The following is a 17,644-nucleotide window of genomic DNA, read 5'->3' as shown; positions in this document are numbered from 1 at the left end:
AAACGTCTGACATACTAAAAGTCAGCTTGTTGCTTTTATGAATTTCCTCTGCATGGATTTCAATCATCAGTTCAATCAGATGCTCCAACTGTCAAAACTAGAGGGTAGGCTAGATGGAAACATAAACCAGACTTAAGAAGGACAATCAGTACAGGAGAGATATTTATAAACAGGTAATAATGTTAATTTCATTATCACTGTTCTTAATAAACTGCAAATCCTCATACACAAAGTACTTGGGGTGGGAATGCCGTAAGTTAAGGAGGTATTTAGTCATAAACAAAAAAGTATTTTTGACCTGATGATAGCACTGAGCTATTAGAATTAACTCTGAGGAGCACAATGAAACCATCAATCCGATAGTTGTTGATATATTTCAATAAGAATGAAAATGTCAAACTTATATGGCATTAGAGGAAAAGTCGCCAAATACATTAGAATAGATTGTCTGTGAAACTTGAAGGTCTGTAGCAAATATCAAGGTAATCCATCCAGGAGTTGACAAGATTTGTTGCTGCGCACCACAAATGTCAATGTCACGGTGCAGCCAGAGGAAAAGGGTGCACCAGTCAGCAGGACTCATTTCCTCAGGACCAGCAACGTCTGCACAGAAATGGATGGCAAGTCAAACAAAAGTTGTTCCGTTGTTCATTTTGAACCAAGCTGTGGATCAACAGACCAAAACTGCCATCCCCCAGAACCACGCCACCGGCAGTCCAAAATCCTAATTTGGTCCAAGGGGAGCAATCCTGCATGAGGCTCAGTGTGATAGAGTGAGACAGATGTCATGAAACAAAACTCTCTATAAACCTTTATATCTCCCATTTGGAAACAGAGAGCAAAATAACAGATTTCGCCAGAACAAAAGCCCCATCACGAAATCCTTTCATCAGAAGTGTTTTATTTTCATTACTGCTTTCATTGCTAGCAGTAATTTTGGCAATAAACATTATAGGTTCATTTAAATGCTTCCATGGCTGTTGAAAGGTGCCTCTCTTTATTGTCTTTTCTTTCATATCTGTTGGTTTTGTTTTAATGGAGCTTGTGAATAAAAGAACGAAGGGTCTTTCAGGTGCACAATAGGAGCTTGTGGATTCCACCAGCATAATCTTATGCATTAAAATCCATATGATGTATTTTAAAATGAATTTCAAGCAACGTTGTCAGGGTGAGGTATATATCGAATAGCTTCTCTTATCTTTTGTCCTCACATTTGTCTCAGCACTCGCCATCAGATAAGAGACTTGTCTCCGGTCTGCAAGGACCACTTGGAAATACAATCAGAGTAATCTGATTAGACCTCCAATTCACTGCTACCAATGGGATTAAGTCCAAAGGGAGCAACCGTGCATATTTCCACTGGACCTCATTAAGGCCATTAATAGGACGTAACAGTGTTTAGCTTGTCTCCAGCTGATTTGATAGTCCCCACTCTATCCTGACAAACCATTCTTAATTTGGTAAACAGATAACATCAATCATGAGCATTTAGCCTTTTCTCACAGCATCTGCATCTTTCCCATTTAATTCCACACCTATTCTGAAATGTAGCTAATAAATAAATTGAATGTATTTATATTGGTTTGTGATTAACAGCACAGCATCTCACGGAGAGAGGCAGGTAAACTGTACGGCAGATAATTCACGGTACTCAGTATTTGAAGCCATAGCTTTATTTATGTCACTATTAACATTAATCACACTGGTACTGGTGCCACTGGTACATCTTCAGCAGAGGATTTAAGTTATGCTGTTTTAATCGCAGCCCTGTGAGAGCACCACCCTGTGGATTCAATGCAGGTTGCATGGCAGGCAAAGCACATTTTACCAATAGCTCCCATATTAACATCGACTAATAAACTCTGAAAAGAGCTGGAGCTTGTGAATCCTGCCTATGGTTCAACCTCTGGAACCATGAATGTCAAAACCAGGCTTTGGATACTCTTAATACCTGTAATTTCAATTTATCTCTCTCCTCAGCCTTTGCAGCGGGCCACTGCTACGAGCCCTTCGTGAAGTATGGCAACCTGACCAGCAGTGACAGCACTTGGGCAGTGGGAGCTGTGGTGGAGTTTGCCTGTGACCCTGGCTATACTCTGGAACAAGGCTCTGTCACCATTGAATGCATGGATCCCAACAATCCCCAGTGGAATGAGACTGAGCCTGCCTGCAGAGGTCTGTATATCGGTGCCTTCAGCCAACACCCTGTTGTAATCACTTTCTTTTTTACTCCTTGATCTTCTGTTTGGGTCTTTGTCAGGTACGACTTTACTTCAGCTGCTTTCAGACATGCACTGAACTCTGGAGATCCTCCGTATTTTCTCAGAGGTGCATGTGTGGAAGCAAATGTCCACGTGAGAGCCTCCGAATCTGATGTGAGAACGCAGCAGGGGATTCCCCACTGGAATCATAGCGAGCGACCGGGCGGGGGGGGTTGATGATGCTTCTAACACGGCAGACGGAAATATGAAAAAAAAAACATAAAGAAAGCAAATATCTCCTGGGAAAAAAGTGGTGACACACACGAAGAAGACACCGACAAAGATGTCTAGAGAGTTTGTGGTGATAAAAGCTGACAGCGTCTGTGCACAGTCAAGAAAATCACTTGATCTCCGCAGCGGATTACTTCTGTTACAGTTACTTCCTGCCTCTGCTGGCTGCACCACGCATCGCCTGAATTATGCGGAGGATTTGTTGCTGTTGCAAACGTGCCCGTGCAGAGAACCTCCTGCTGGGTTGTGCATGTGTGAAAAGCAAACTGTGAATTAAGTCTGGCCCCAATTCTCCAGACTTTATCTGCAGGACATGTCTGAAAACGGCTTTGCAATGGGTGTTTGGGTTTGTAACATACACAGGTATATTGAGTAATGGATCAAACAGTACATGGGAACTTGTACTGACTTTAATGGATATGAAGCAGTATCCAGATGAAATGAACACAAAACAAATGCAGGAAGCTCATCCCAACACCGGGAATGAGTGTAGTGTGAAGGGCGTTAGTTATAATCTGAAACTAAATGAAAAGGTTGTTCGAGGGCTCAGGTTCAGCTGTGACATTCTAGCAATGAAACAGTTGCCATCTTGGTTTTTTTCTGCAAATTAGACAATTTGTTGTCGTGACAGTTGCTGACTTAAATCAAATGTCGCACATTTTAAACTGTATTTTATTATGACAAGATTTGTTGCTGCTTGTCTAAAACCTTTGAGCCATTTTTTATTTTTTGACAGAACAACATGCATAAAAATTTATGTCTATATAACTTCTGAACCTGAAACTGGGGAATTGCATTTTTATAGCCCTCTGTTGCTCTGTGTGTGTGTGTGTGTGTGTGTGTGTGTGTGTGTGTGTGTGTGTGTGTGTGTCTCCCAGCTGTGTGTAGTGGTGAAATCACAGATTCAGCTGGAGTGGTGCTCTCACCTAACTGGCCTGAAGCCTACGATAAAGGCCAGGACTGTATCTGGGGAATCCATGTCGAGGAGGACAAGAGGATCATGCTGGACATTCAAGTGTACGTATCCTCCTTCTACATATGCAGTTTGATCCGCCTCGTTTGTTATGCACAGAACGACATCACTGCGGTCCCTCTCCTTGGCCTCTTTGAATCTAATCAAAAGAAAACCCACTTCACCTCCTGGGATGATGCATACACCAGTTCTGGGCTTCAAACAGAGCCACGGAAGCAGTGTGAAGATTACAAAGAGCTGCCTCACCATGACTGGTAAAACACATTTAAAAAAAAAAAAACAAAAAAAAAAACACACTGCGCTGCTAATGAAAGAGTGCTCGGCTTGTGAATACGATGCGTAAGTGCCACACAGACAAAGGTTAATTAGGTGCAGCGGAGAAAACTAATTATATCAGGAATGTTTTGTTTGGTTCCCCCCACTCCCCTAATGGCTGCTGTGTGGAGCGGAGGGTGCGCCTGTACAGCTGGGGAGTGTGTGTTCCCTGTGATCTCGGTGCCAAGGTGAGGACACCGAACAACACACCGCGCCATGTCAGAGCCCGATAAGTCAGTCAGCCATTGAAAATCATTTGCCATTTGCAAGCAAATTAAGGAGGACTCATTTGCATAGGTTGCATCTTAAGCTTGGTTTCTCTCTGTCTCTCTCTCTCTGAGCACCACCTGTGCTCCTGTTGTATGTTTGGAAGCACTGATTAATGGCTGCCTCTTGGTTTTTGAAAGGAAGTTCTGTCAGCATAAGTAATTGCTGTTGCTGTGTGATTTTAGTGGAGGGGAAGTAACCCTGTAAAAACATTTGGACAATACAGTAAACCTAAAAACATGTGACTATAGAAGCAAAATCAAAGACAAGATGACATTTATCCAAACAAAAAAAAACGAACAGTATATTTCATGATCCCCTGCTTTCAGAACAGGAAGGACTGTTACGTTCAATCAATCAAATTGTATTTATTTATGAACAAATCACAACCTGACATCCTCTGTCCTTAACTCTCACTAAGAGTGAGGACAAACTGCCAAAAAAAAAATATATTAACAATCAATAACCTCAGAGAGAGCCAGATGTGAGGGGTCCCTCTACGTGGACGGACAGAGGTGCATCACGAGTGCATCACGAGTAGCAGAGCACAAACAGTATTCACAACAGATATAAGTGTCCAACATGGAGAGGTGAGTGAACGTTTAAAGTATTTACACATAAAAAAGTAAAGGGAAATAAAATTGGGCTGTAAAGTTCTCTCAAGGTTTCTCACTGGATACCAGTGTATATATCAGTTTTATGTTAAGTGATGTGCTGCTCAGCATTACTCTTGAACTCGCTGGGCCTCGTTCCTGCAGGCTGAGCCTCTGACAGTCGTTCACTGAGGCACGTCCTGCAGGAGATCACACCAGTTCACCAAAGTTACATAAGATGGGAATCAAACAGAGGCAGTTCTTCTAATTACAAGTCGGCGCGTAACATCTAAATGATTCTGACGCTGTTCTTTTAATTCAGAATTCAAAATTAAAATCTCAGTAAGGTAAGATCGTGCCAAACGTAAAAGACAGTCAGGCTGGTCTTCGGTCCCGTGTTGTGATAAACACGGCACCCTTCAGGCGTTGCTTGGTTGGTGTGTAGGACCATCTGTGAATACAAGGGTAAGCCTGGAAAAGTCTGCAACTGAAACTTGAGGTGTCAGCGCAATTTGGTCCAGTTTCCCAGAGAGTGCTCATGGGAGTGTAGCAAAACAGAAGTTTCCATGGAGAGAAGCTTCTAATCTAGAACAAGGCCTCCTCGCTGTCTGAACATATGCCTCTGTCTGAGCATTTATATGAAGCTTATCAGTAGCAGCTGTTCTCCCTGAGCTCGGCGTTAGACAGTGTACTGAGATATATGAGGCTTTTAACAAGGTCCCTGGGAATTAGTTCCTCGCACTCCACACAGACACCTGTGCACACGTGGATGAATTCATATCTCCTGCTCCATCTGTGGCAGCAGGGACATTATCACTGGGGTGTGTCAAAACTTGTATAGATGGCCTTCAAATCAAAGAGGAGGGGGTGGAAGGTGTGATTAAAATGAATGAAGTCACTGTCTCTAACACAGATTGGAGACTTCACATTGCTTCTCGATGAAAATGGGAATTAAACAAATGACAGTAACTGTTCAATTGATAGTAAGGCCCCACACACAGTTATATAATGTGTCACTGGTTTGTGTTGTGTTGATTTTCCCCCCAACTCATTTGTTGAGTCACTTATTTCCCTTGTATGCTTTAATGATAATGATGTCCCACATTTCCCACAGTTCTTATCCTTTCTTTTATGAAAGTGGAAGTGTAAGCAGTCGGGCTGCAAGTATTAGATTCCAGTCTGAACTCGTCACACTTCTAAATTCACCCACACGTGACAAGATGACCACACAGTGCACATTTTTGTACAGAAGTAAACATGGCCACCATTGACGTCAGCAGTTTCATGTTGATTGTCAGTGAAAGTTGATTTTATGAGCAGATGCTAACAAGGGTGAGGAGAAAGAGAGCCACACCTTTAATTATGACTTTTAAAGGCAAGAGCTGCTACGTCTGTATTGTGTGTGTGTGTGTTTGTGTTTGCAGTGTGGTGAAGTTGATGTTAAGAAGTCAACCCCAGCTTCGCAGGTCTTATCACAAAGCTGTGATGAAGATGGCCGACGGCATTGTTGAGCAATGACACGTTAAAGCACATTCCATCGAAACGTCTCGTAAAAGTGAAGCGGTTGAACTGATGTGATTTCACCAGCGTTTTCCAGAGAGACGGTCATTCAGAGAAGCAGCCAAACACAGAACATGACAGTTTTCTTCCTATGTTACATTTAAAGAGACGGGAATTCTTCTCGGTGGTGAAGTGTGTAGGTGAGAATGTGTTGGCAGCTGGTGCTGGTGGCCAAACTCAGCCCTGTTTTTACAAATTGAGCTAAATCAGATTAGTGTCAGGGAATTGAGGCAGCGATTGATTTTTCTCTGCAGATGCGCTGCCGAGCTGCATAAGGCCTTGTTTAGCTTAATCACAACAAATTTGACACCAGCCAAAAATATTTCTCAATCTGTCCCACTCTCTGAGCGAGGGGAGGTTTTATCCGCTTGCGATCAAACATCAAACACAGAACACCATGAGTTCCATGTTCCTTTTTGCAATTCTTATGAAGCCCGGCGTCAGACTTTAAAACGTTTTTATCACAGTGAGTCAAAGATTAGGATTTAATTCTTATATTACGTTTGAGCTGTTTGGATGTTTTCTAATTACTACTTGGGTTTACACAGTTTTGATTTTCAGAAACCATCTGCGTTTAATAATCCGCGCTGCACTGAAATGGTCCCGTGAGAATGAACACAACTCTCACAGATTCAATTCAAATAATGATTTCTTGTAGTTCACGACAATAGTTTCTGTGATGGTGTGAAACCAACGCATCATAACCACTGACTAAATAAAATGGAGGACATAAGATCAGTTATGTATGTTTGACTTATACCTACAGTGAGAGAGTGGGTTCTCAGGGCGACGGGGTTTCTACTTTGACGACAGGGTCAATTTTGTTTTTTGCAGGAAATGACACTTGATTTTAGAATCGTACCGCGAGTGTCACGTGTATTATTTAAAAAATAGAGAAATGGAAATTACCTTTATATCACTGTGTTGTCAGAAAGAGAGAGAGAGGAGCGGCAGCAACAATGGAAAGCCTACTGATGCCTTGTGATATAAAAAATAAATAAAAGAAAAGAATGCCACAGTATACAGAAGGCATGGAAACAAATTAAATATATATTTACTTTATAGCACGACGCTAACTTTCACCTGAGGAAATAGCTGATGTTTCACATAAGCTTCGATTTCTTCAGATGCTGAGCCCATGACCATTCTATAACCTTGCTGTTGTAACCATGACGACAGACGTCCTTTAACCTTATACTCTTTAAAACTAAAGCCGCGATCTTTCCCCTCAGCTGATGTCGCTTTATTTACCTTTGTGCTCTTGTAGGCTGAAGGACTTGTTGGCCACTTCACACCGACAGAGTTGTCCTCAGGTGGTCCCACCCGACACGACTGAGTTCTGCAGCGACAGAAGTTGATTAAATGAATTTATTCCCGTGGCAGGTCTGCATGTGTGTCAGAACTTTGGAGCAGAAATTAGGACCAGTTCTATTCCCTGGGACACGTAGTAAATAAATCCTGGTCCTGGATTGCATTTAGGTCAAGTTATATTCAGATCAGAGGGTTATAGTCACCATTGAGATTTAGTTTGTTCAGTGTGTGTGTGTGTGTATAATTGTGTGCCTGCAGCTGACAGAAGATAAATGATTCTTCCTGGGAAAACACAAACACTCCCCTCTCCAGCTCTCGTCTGCTCCCAACCTCACTCACACTCCTGTCATTTCTCCCACTTGTTTGGTCAAATAAATAAATAAGTGCATCAAAAATAAACATTTCATCTCGTCAGGCTTTGCAATGTGTCGATTCGCTCCACGCCTCTTGAACCTTTGATTCTCCAGCATCCCCATAGTGATTAATAGCTCAATCTCAGGCTGGCTAATGAGTTTTATCAGGAGCCGCTGGTGATTAATTAGCAACAGCAAAGAGCATGTCACTGCTTTATTCTGGCTTAGCCATTTCTTCCATGCTCTGAATCTGCTCTCTACAAAGAGATAGCTCATCCCCAGATGACATTTTATACAGAGTTACATCTCTGCAGCACAAATACACGGTGCTTTGACAATGTTGCTGTAACAGTGATTGTGGTTACACAGCATTACGTTGATTCTTTCATCATTCACAGAGGCAAACATAAGACTATTGTGCTCTTTGCTTTGCTGAATCACCGGTAAAGTAACATATATGTTCATATCGGTGAATATCCTGCTGAGGAAAGAGCTGTTTGCTCGTCTGAAAAGCAGCTTACAACGAACCACGGCTAAGTTTCATCATCAGGTGACCTCTAGTGGCTGGAACGATTATGATGAGAGAAGAAGAGGAAATCAGGTGAGGTCGTGTTTAGAGAGATAAAGTGCATCAGGAGGACATTGTGGTGGATTGATGGGTGAAAACACAGGAGGCCACTGCTCATTTCCTGTTTGAGACTGAAAATTAATAGTGTTGTGTTGTTTGGACCATAGCTGCCTATAAACACACATGTTTGTTTGATTTGTTTTCACCGGGTTGCCATCTTAGCACCTTTATTTCAGACAGCTAACAGCTAATTTTAAAAAAAGCACTTTGAGATATATATCAAATACATATTTGGCGTGTCTTTGGACAAACCTTAGCAACTTTGAAATACTTTATATGTGATTGGTTTATTTGTGTTTGGTTACAGTGGTTCCACAATAGTTTTCAACCACGTCCTCAATTTGCACATTGTCGAAACACGGTCCTGGAATATACCAGGGTTCGGACTCTTTGACCTCAATCTGATGTTTTTGTGCTAAAACCTTAAACTAAACTATTATTATGATATTCCATAATATCAGGTTTCCATGGGTGAGCAAAATGTTATCATGCCCTCTCTTTGTAATGGAAAATAAAATATGTAAAATCATAAAAGTCAGGTTGGCAAACTGTAATTCTTCCTGTATATCTGTTAGATAACATGAACCATAAGACGTGATCATGTCGATAGTCACGTTAATACCCTGACAATGTTCCTCTGAAGAGCAGGATCCACATTGGTCCTCATGAATGATGAAAGAGTCACTTGGTTTGACTCTTTGTGCAGGTACTGTCATAAATGCAAGAACACGTTATGAGGTTTCCATTAACATCCTGTTCTTTCAGACTCGTCTCATGAGCACTCGAGTCCTGTGTGCATGTGCAGGTTATGTATGCACCTGGTGCGTAATCTGCAGTTTGGGACCATGTCACTCTTCAACAGTTCAACAGCAGGGCGAGGGTGTGACGTGCATGTGTATCAGGAAGATGTTTAGAGAGAAACTCTCAGATCAGACTTTACTCTGAGTGCATCTCTTTTTTTTCAGGTTGAACATCGGGAAGAACGACCTGCTGACCTTTTATGATGGAGACGATCTCACAGCCAAGGTGCTGGGTCAGTATGGAGGATCGAAGTCTCATTTTAAGCTCTACACCTCCACCGCGGACATCACCATCCAGTTCCAGTCGGACCCCGCCACAAATGTCTATGGCTACGGCAATGGATTCGTTGTGCACTTCTTTGGTAAGCCATGGTGCCGGTGCCCATCAGAGAGCTGTGACTATGGGCAGATGCTGTTGGAAGTCAAACATTTTAAAACACATTCCACAGTCAAATGTCAATAGTAATTTAGAGTTTATCAGAATTGTGATATTCCCAGTCAATATCCCTCGTCTGCTTTGCCTCATTACCTGCCAGCTGTCGCTGTATATTAACAAAGTATTCAGAGGAATCAGCTTTCATGTTTCAAATGCATTTAAGTTCATGAATCAAAATAATTTAAAAATGGAAGTGGAAACAATATCTTCTTATACATATAAATGTATATCAATAATAACTGTAATATAATATATATTAATGACAGTTTGTCTCGTATTTATTACCTCACTGTGTCTATATTGACTCTTGTTGTGTGTTTTTAATCAATTTGTACAGTTTGAAAGGGACAGCAATCGAATCTGGTCAGCTGATATAACTGTTTACATAATGCTTTACACAAGAATCTGTGTAGTAAGGAGTTTAAACATGAAGACAAATATCACAGATGGCCTTTATAGTATTTTATAGTCATACAGAGGAACATAATTTAAACAACTGGAGACTGAGTACAAGCTGAATAGATTGGTCTCATAACATTTTATTATATCAGGATCTGGTCCAACTGAATGTCTCTGACTATATGGCCTCTCAGTGGTCCCTCTTACCTGTTCTGATCTATTGTCACGTCCATGCAGCTGCAATGGTTATAGTAGTTATCAGTTATTGGAATTAATTCAAGAAAGTCTGCACCATCACAAACCTCAACATATGTATTTCATAGTGAAATTAATAATAATATCCACAGGAAACCTGGAAACAGGTCTTATTTGCAGAATTTACTCAAATTAATTTCAGACTAGTACTAGCCATGTATGTTGCTCTATGGAAGTAGCTATATAAAACATCAGAGAACTAAAGACACTGAGTAATTCACTTAAAAGGAAAGTTCTACGAAATAAAAGTAATTTATTTTTGCTGGTTTTCGACCAAAACAAGAAACAATAAGAATCCATCCCTTGCGTCGGCAGGGTCCGCCCCCAGTGCTGCAGTTTGCCATAACCAACACACAATGTCCGATTAGAGCTAATGAATTCAGAGGAAGAGAAAAGCTTCAGAATAGATCAATAACTCAGGCGATAACAAGAGATAAATGTAAACACAAGACAACAGCATGGGCCGGTGTTGGAGAATTTTTGCTTGTTCAGTGTCCGAGCGCAATTACTTTGGTGTGTTTGTCCAAATTAGTCTTGTAAACAGAGAACCCAAGTCTGCAGCTGTGTGCCTGGGAGCAGAGCAAAGCCAACAAGCCTTGAGGGGTTAGAGATATCTGGCAGTGCTCTGGGGAAAGAATCCAGATTCTAATAATGAACCAAAAGTCCTGTCTACAAACTATCGATCAAAACACGAGGACAGAAGACGCTGTCCAGCAGGAATCAACTGGACAGTTTGGACACAATCTGTTTATGCAGAATTTGCATGTGAATATGCAAAGGACACAATTTGGGAAACAGAATCCTTCTTGTTTCCGCTCCTGGTTTTACCTGTGACTTGTGACAATGCTTTAGTTTCCTGCAGGAGAGCTCCCACCAGCATCAAAATAATTACTTCAAATTTTTTGGGGATTTGACCGATATTCCAGAGCAACTTGGCATTTATGCCTGACTGCCATCTTGGTTTGGATTAAAATAAATTGAACTACTTGCCACTGGTTGGCAGTGTCCAGGGTGGTGTCCTGGCATCCAGCGTGGTGACCAATGTGCAAACATGTCATCAGAACCCATTACATTATTTTCCAATGCTCATCTTTCTCTCTCTGCTCCCACAAACTGCAGAAGTGGCTCGTAATGACACCTGCCCCGAGCTTCCAGAGATCTCTAATGGATGGAAGAGCACATCACACCCTGAGCTGGTTCAGGGCACCGTGGTGACCTACCAGTGTTACCCGGGTTTTCAGGTGGTGGGTGCCGAGCTGCTCATGTGCCAGTGGGACCTCACCTGGAGCGGTGACCTACCAAGCTGTGAAAGAGGTGAGAACACAAATGCTGCCACAGCTACTGCCTGATCCACTTAGGATGGAAAGTGTGTTGTATACAAGCTCAGCTTCCGAGAGTGTCTCTGACTTTCAGCACCAACGAGGGAATTCAAAAGGAAATGTAGAACATGTGATATTTGTATCATAATGTTTGATTGTATTGGTGGATAAATGAAAAAAAAGGGTTTTATTGAATTCAAAAGTTATGTCATCACCTTGCCTGACCTTACGGATAACAAACTGTGTTTAGAGTTCTCAGGCTCATTCAACAGCCTGGCAATGATGATAGGAATACAGATAGTCTGGGTAGAGATGTAAATATAACCTCCAAGAGCTAACATTACTCGTAGGTTGATAAAAGAAACATAACATAACAGAAAGGTTTTTACTTGATGGTACCCAACCTTCTTTGTTCTGACGTCCATCCAGTGGTGTCTTGTGCTGACCCCGGGAATGTGGATCACAGCAGGCGGGTGCTGTCGGGTCCTCATTTCACCGTGGGTTCAACCATCCAGTACATCTGCAGCAAGGGCTTCACTCTGTCTGGAAACAGCCTGCTCACCTGCTTCAATCGAGGCTCCTCCGGCCCCAAGTGGAACCAGAAGCTGCCCAGATGCCTGCGTATGTACCAGAGCTGTGTTTCTCAAGGCCTCACACCAGAAGCTGTGTCACCTGTAACTTGTGTCACACGGTACAATGGCACATACCACGTTAAAGCTTTTAAGCTTTGAGTCATCACTCAGATGTTCACAAATTATTTTGTGTAGCCTCACTGATCACACACTGTTTATACCCCAGTAAGTGTCTGAACATCATTATTGTGTTAGAGCTGAATCTTGACCCCTGAACCCAAAGATTGAACATTAATTTATTTTTTGTGACTTTTCCTTGAGAAACATCTTCTGGAAAAGCTTCACAGAAACATCATAACATCTTAATTTAATTTGCTCTATTCCCATCAATCCTATTGAATTTCGGTACACTTCACATTGAACCCTCTGGAGATTCAGACTTTACATTCTGGTTCAGGTTCTAATAGATCGCACAGTTTTTCTCCCTTAAAAAGATTCTAACATTAAAAGAAGTTAATTAGCCTGGTTTTGAATGAAGACGGTCACACGATGACCTACATTGATGTTATAAAGAATCATCTCACTGACAAGAAAAGGAACAAAAATCATATCATGTATAAAATATTAAAATAGGTTTAAATCCATCATTATGGATGAAATATTCTGGAGTCATCAGGTAAAGCCTCTGTGATTAGTTTTATAATTCATTAATAATTGTGATAGAGAGGTGTATCCTTTTATTAACTGAAATCGTGATCACCAGCACCATCTGCCTTGACCTCCTGCCATTCCATTTCTTTTCGGACAGAGGCGGAGGCTAGAAGTGCGTCGGTCTGATTAAAACATAATTAATGTTATTCCCCTTAGCCTTAAAGCCATTAATCTCATTTGCATGAACATCTCATTCTCTGCCTCACCTACTTTCTAGGTGGAGACATAACGTACAGTGGTACTGACTTATATTTAATTTAACCGGACAACCAGAGACAAGGCAGGCCATTGTTATGTATGAGATCACGAGCCAAAGACAATAATTGGCGGAAAACTGTCCATCCAAAACTTATTTTCAGCCTCAGGCGCGAGCGGCTGCAGAGAAACCTGCGTCATGAAGTGGAATCAGCTCTCAGATGTCACAGACATATATTCATACTCAATACTTATTTTATTCCAGGTTGATCACTGTAGCAGTTGAGGGAACAACTGTGAATTCAGATTAATGATGCAGCTTCATAGTAAGTTTTAAAGACTGTGGAGTTACAGGTGTCTCGGTTCAAACTGCTTAATGTGTTGGAAATCTGTTGTCGTTTGACTTTTAGATTTTAGAGCCATTGATTCCGCCTCATTTCAGTGACCTTATGTCACCATGTAGTTAGGACCCTCTGTTATTTCAAAGTAAGTCACACTGTCTGTAGTTAGCTTTACTGTAGACTTCTAAATATAGTGACTCTGCAGCTCAGCCGTGCTCAGTGGTTGTAGTTCAGGACGGAGAGTTACAAAAGTCTGAGCTCCAAAGAAAGTGCTCATCCGATCATCTAACAACATCATTAGCTGAAACCTCCCATAGAAAAATGAAAGCAGTGCTGTCAGAGAGATGGATAGATGGAGGTATCCTTGGCAGACCATGAGTATTTATACAAAATGTCATGGTGACCTTTACCCCCAGCTGAGACCTTTGAGCCCTGCGGTCACCCAGGAACCCCCACCTACGGGATCCCCAGCTCCAACAAGCTCCACTTCAACGCAGGTGACACTCTCCACTACTCCTGCCTGACTGGTCACCAGCTGCTGGGGGAGCCTGTTCTCCACTGCGTCCCAGGACACCCATCCCAGTGGAGTGGGCTGCCACCTGTCTGCAAAGGTGAGGAACTGCAGCCTGATGTATTTTTCCCACATCATCAGTTCAAGCACAGTTCAGCACAGTGCCTGAGGGTCTTTAACAGCTTCTTAAACTACATAACCTAATTTAAGATGGTTAAAAAATACACACATGTATACAATCATCCTAAAATATATTAATGAATAATAATAATACATGCATTGTCGCATAATTTATTACTTTTGTGGCTCAACTCAGCTGGTTAAATATTGTGCTACTTGCTAAGTTTTGTTGGTTTAAGAGTTTTTCATGAAAGCCTTATCAATTCACATGATCAAATAAAAGTGTCAGTAGAAACAGAAAAGCCACAATTATTGATCTATTATTTATTATTAATTTATTTAAGGTCTAAATACTTAATAGTGAAATCAACTAGTGCAGACCATCTGTAAATTACTGTCCCTCACTGAATCTCACCATGACAGTGTAGTCAATTTGAATTTACATGGATGACAGGTGCAGACAGTTGTATGCTTTGGCTGAATGACCTCAGATTGAACATTTCATCATGGTGAGTGTGGTCAGTGTCTTTATCCTGTCCCGGTCCCCTCTCCTGCAAGTTGTACTCAGACTGTTGATGCACAACAGTGCACTTCTAGGTGTCAAGGTTTCACAACAGACCATTTATTTTCTTTTACTGTTTTTCTTTTAAAAAGAGGCTCTGCTCTCTGAGCTGCCAGCATTCACTGCTGCAGTGGCCACAGACCCAACACCAAACACACAAGTGAGACTTGTTTTCCTTGAATTTCCTTCTGGCAGCTTCCATGTTTACTGAACTGTGACCGCACAACATAGATCCTACTTTCTATATTCTGATATCAAGCTAATTATTTTATTGTGAAATACACAGATCGTGACAATCTTGTGTAATTTTGCAATTAACAATAAATAATTATTGTTCTTTTTTCACTGGGATGTGGAAGATGTATATATATATATATAACAATTATTCAAGCCTGACCTTTGTGCCACATTATCCGTTAAAACTCCATTTATTGGTGCTTTCATGCCAAACTCCTTGACAGACAACTGAACAAAACAAGAAACAAGCCGAACAAAGAAGACCGAGCTTGTTTCAAGAGAGCAGGAAAAACACATCAATCACATAAAAAGACCGGGGGAGGAAAAGTTGTGGCTTTGCTTTAACGCCTCTGGATTTTGTTGTCCTGACACTTTAAAGAAGGTTGTTCCAGTTTGGAGGCTGAAACAACAGAAGAGTGGCCTTTACTTTAAGTGTGCACCCTGCCCAGAGCACCTAAAGGAGACAGAGAGCTGTGAGGACACATTAGATATCAGCAGGACTGGAGGGAGACCTGCGCTGTTCTTAGAGATTTCACAAACGTGGAAAGCCTGAGATGCACATTCTTCATTGTGCCAACATGGAAAGCTCAAGGCAGGGATAGCAGCAGCAGCAGCAAGACGCCCAGAGGGAACAGAGCAGAGTGGGACAACAGAAATGACACTGAATATATTAATGGTATGAAAAACGTTGGATCTGGGGTGGAGGTGGATTGCAAAACAGCTGGCAGAGGAAGCAGCCGGGGTAACCAGGCTGAAGCAGCTGAAACTATGCGAAAATGAATATATCTCTGATAATACTTTCCCTGTAAAATGTATTTCATTTGATTTTATTATGTTTTCCTGTGGTGAAAATATCTCATCTCCCGCTCAGGAGCAAGGAACATCTTCATATTAAGTTAGTGAAGAAAGCTTGAACTCAACTGGTCCTGGATATCAGTCACACTTTGTCTTGAAGATCAGATCTGATGACTGGATACGTTGTTTTGTTTTTCTGTTTTCTAATTAAGGTCTTTTCCCCGTATTCACCTTGTTCTCTCAAATGTTTTCTCCTCAGCCCACCCTGCGGGTTATGATGAGCACAGGTTAGATGGTGAGTTTCTCCAAGATGTTAATTGCACCTGCACTTTTTAAGTTCACATAAAAGTTTCTGTTGTTTAAAGAAAATGGAAAACTATCCACGATATGTCAAATCGATTATAAAACTTTAATTAATTTTGCCTTTTCAAAATGAAAGAATTGGATTTTAATGAGTTAGTTCGACTGAGCTTTTATGAAACATTGAATGTAAGAGTTTGTTCTGAACAAAATAAATGATTTCACCCTTTTTATTTCCAAAAGTGTCTACGGCAGACGTCAGACTGGAGGGGGCCCAAGTGGCGTTTGCTGTCTTCATCCCTGTCATCCTTCTCCTCATCTTCATAATTGGGATGTACCTCTACTTCTCAAAGTAAGTTTGAATGATGAGTCAAGACGTTTGTGTATGTCTGTCCACTCAGCTTCTCTTTATCGCTGACGCAACACAAATCATCCTCATCAAAGCTTCTATTTCAGTATTTCTTGGATAGAAACAATAAAGTGAAAAACAGTTTGAGGTTGTTAGGAGCACTGGTTTCAGAGGAAAAGAAGGAAGTAAGTAAGTAAGTATATTTATTTACACTAGTAACAAATAATGTATACACAAAACATGAGTGGCTTACAAAAGGATTGAGATTAACAAAATAGCAAAAGGCACAAAAACTGTCAAATTCTAATTTTTTTCTTTTATAATGGCTTCACTATTTCTTGTTGTGTTGTGTTGTGGTGAGTTTTGAGTCTGAGCCTCGGCTGGACCTCTTAAAGCCACTTCAGTTTTATCTTGGCCGTACGCTCCAGCTCATTGTCGAGCGAAAAGGTGAATGTTCGCACCAGTCGCAGTTCATGTGCTCTGTGGAGCTCTCTGTACTTGGCTGTATCCTTAGATACTTCTCAAACAGGCTGGGAGCGGCCGACTCCAGGAAAGGTTCTGGTGGTTCCACTCTTCTTCCAAGTCATAATAATTAAGGGACACTGTAAGCTTTTGAAATGCTTTAACACACCTGCCCTGATCTGTGCCTCACCACGAGTTTATCCTTGAGGTCTGCAGAGAGTTATTTGGACAATAAATAAATGAAGTAGTTAGACGCCACAGTAATTAGGGTTAGGTTAACCCTTCACATCTTGGAAAACGTTTGGGACAGAATTTACTCAAAAGTGGCAGTGGGGCTCACAAACAAGCCCCCTGCATCACACTGACTCTGCACCGCACTGACTCTACCCCACCACACCCCACCACCTGCACATAATTTATAATTTATTACTTATATACTACTGGCACTATCACCAATCTCTGCACCTTCGCACAGCACGTGCCCATAACCCTGTGAATCTGTTAATGTATATATGTATATTCTTTATTTTATTTTATTTTATTTTATTTTATTTTATTTTATTCTATTTTATTTTATTTTATTCAATTTCTTACATATTGTTGTTTTTTATATTGTTGTTTTATGTACATAAGTAGTGCACCAATGACACCAAGGCAATTTCCTGTATGTGCAAACATACTTGGCAAATAAAAGAATTCTGATTCTGATTCTGATTCTGATAAACACGATTTTTGAAATGACTGTCACAGGATTGGGATCAAAGATCTCAGTAAACAGTGATGAAAAT

At 41.2% G+C, this 17,644-nt stretch overlaps 1 protein-coding gene across 1 annotated transcript in view; it reads left to right on the top strand.

The window, feature by feature from the left end:
• sez6b (seizure related 6 homolog b) overlaps positions 1–17,644 on the top strand; it is a 123,454-nt gene that overhangs the window by 102,650 nt on the left and 3,160 nt on the right. Inside the window, exons 8-15 of the mRNA XM_069534478.1 lie at positions 1,981–2,175; positions 3,371–3,509; positions 9,458–9,654; positions 11,502–11,696; positions 12,131–12,322; positions 13,937–14,131; positions 16,005–16,040; positions 16,289–16,397. Of these exons, the coding sequence (XP_069390579.1) occupies positions 1,981–2,175; positions 3,371–3,509; positions 9,458–9,654; positions 11,502–11,696; positions 12,131–12,322; positions 13,937–14,131; positions 16,005–16,040; positions 16,289–16,397 (1,258 nt within the window). The remainder of the gene's footprint in view (positions 1–1,980; positions 2,176–3,370; positions 3,510–9,457; positions 9,655–11,501; positions 11,697–12,130; positions 12,323–13,936; positions 14,132–16,004; positions 16,041–16,288; positions 16,398–17,644) is intronic.

The sequence above is a fragment of the Paralichthys olivaceus genome, chromosome 11 (assembly GCF_024713975.1).
Source record: "Paralichthys olivaceus isolate ysfri-2021 chromosome 11, ASM2471397v2, whole genome shotgun sequence".
In the NCBI taxonomy this organism is placed as follows: domain Eukaryota; kingdom Metazoa; phylum Chordata; class Actinopteri; order Pleuronectiformes; family Paralichthyidae; genus Paralichthys; species Paralichthys olivaceus.
This window is presented reverse-complemented; position numbering and strand designations above follow the sequence as displayed.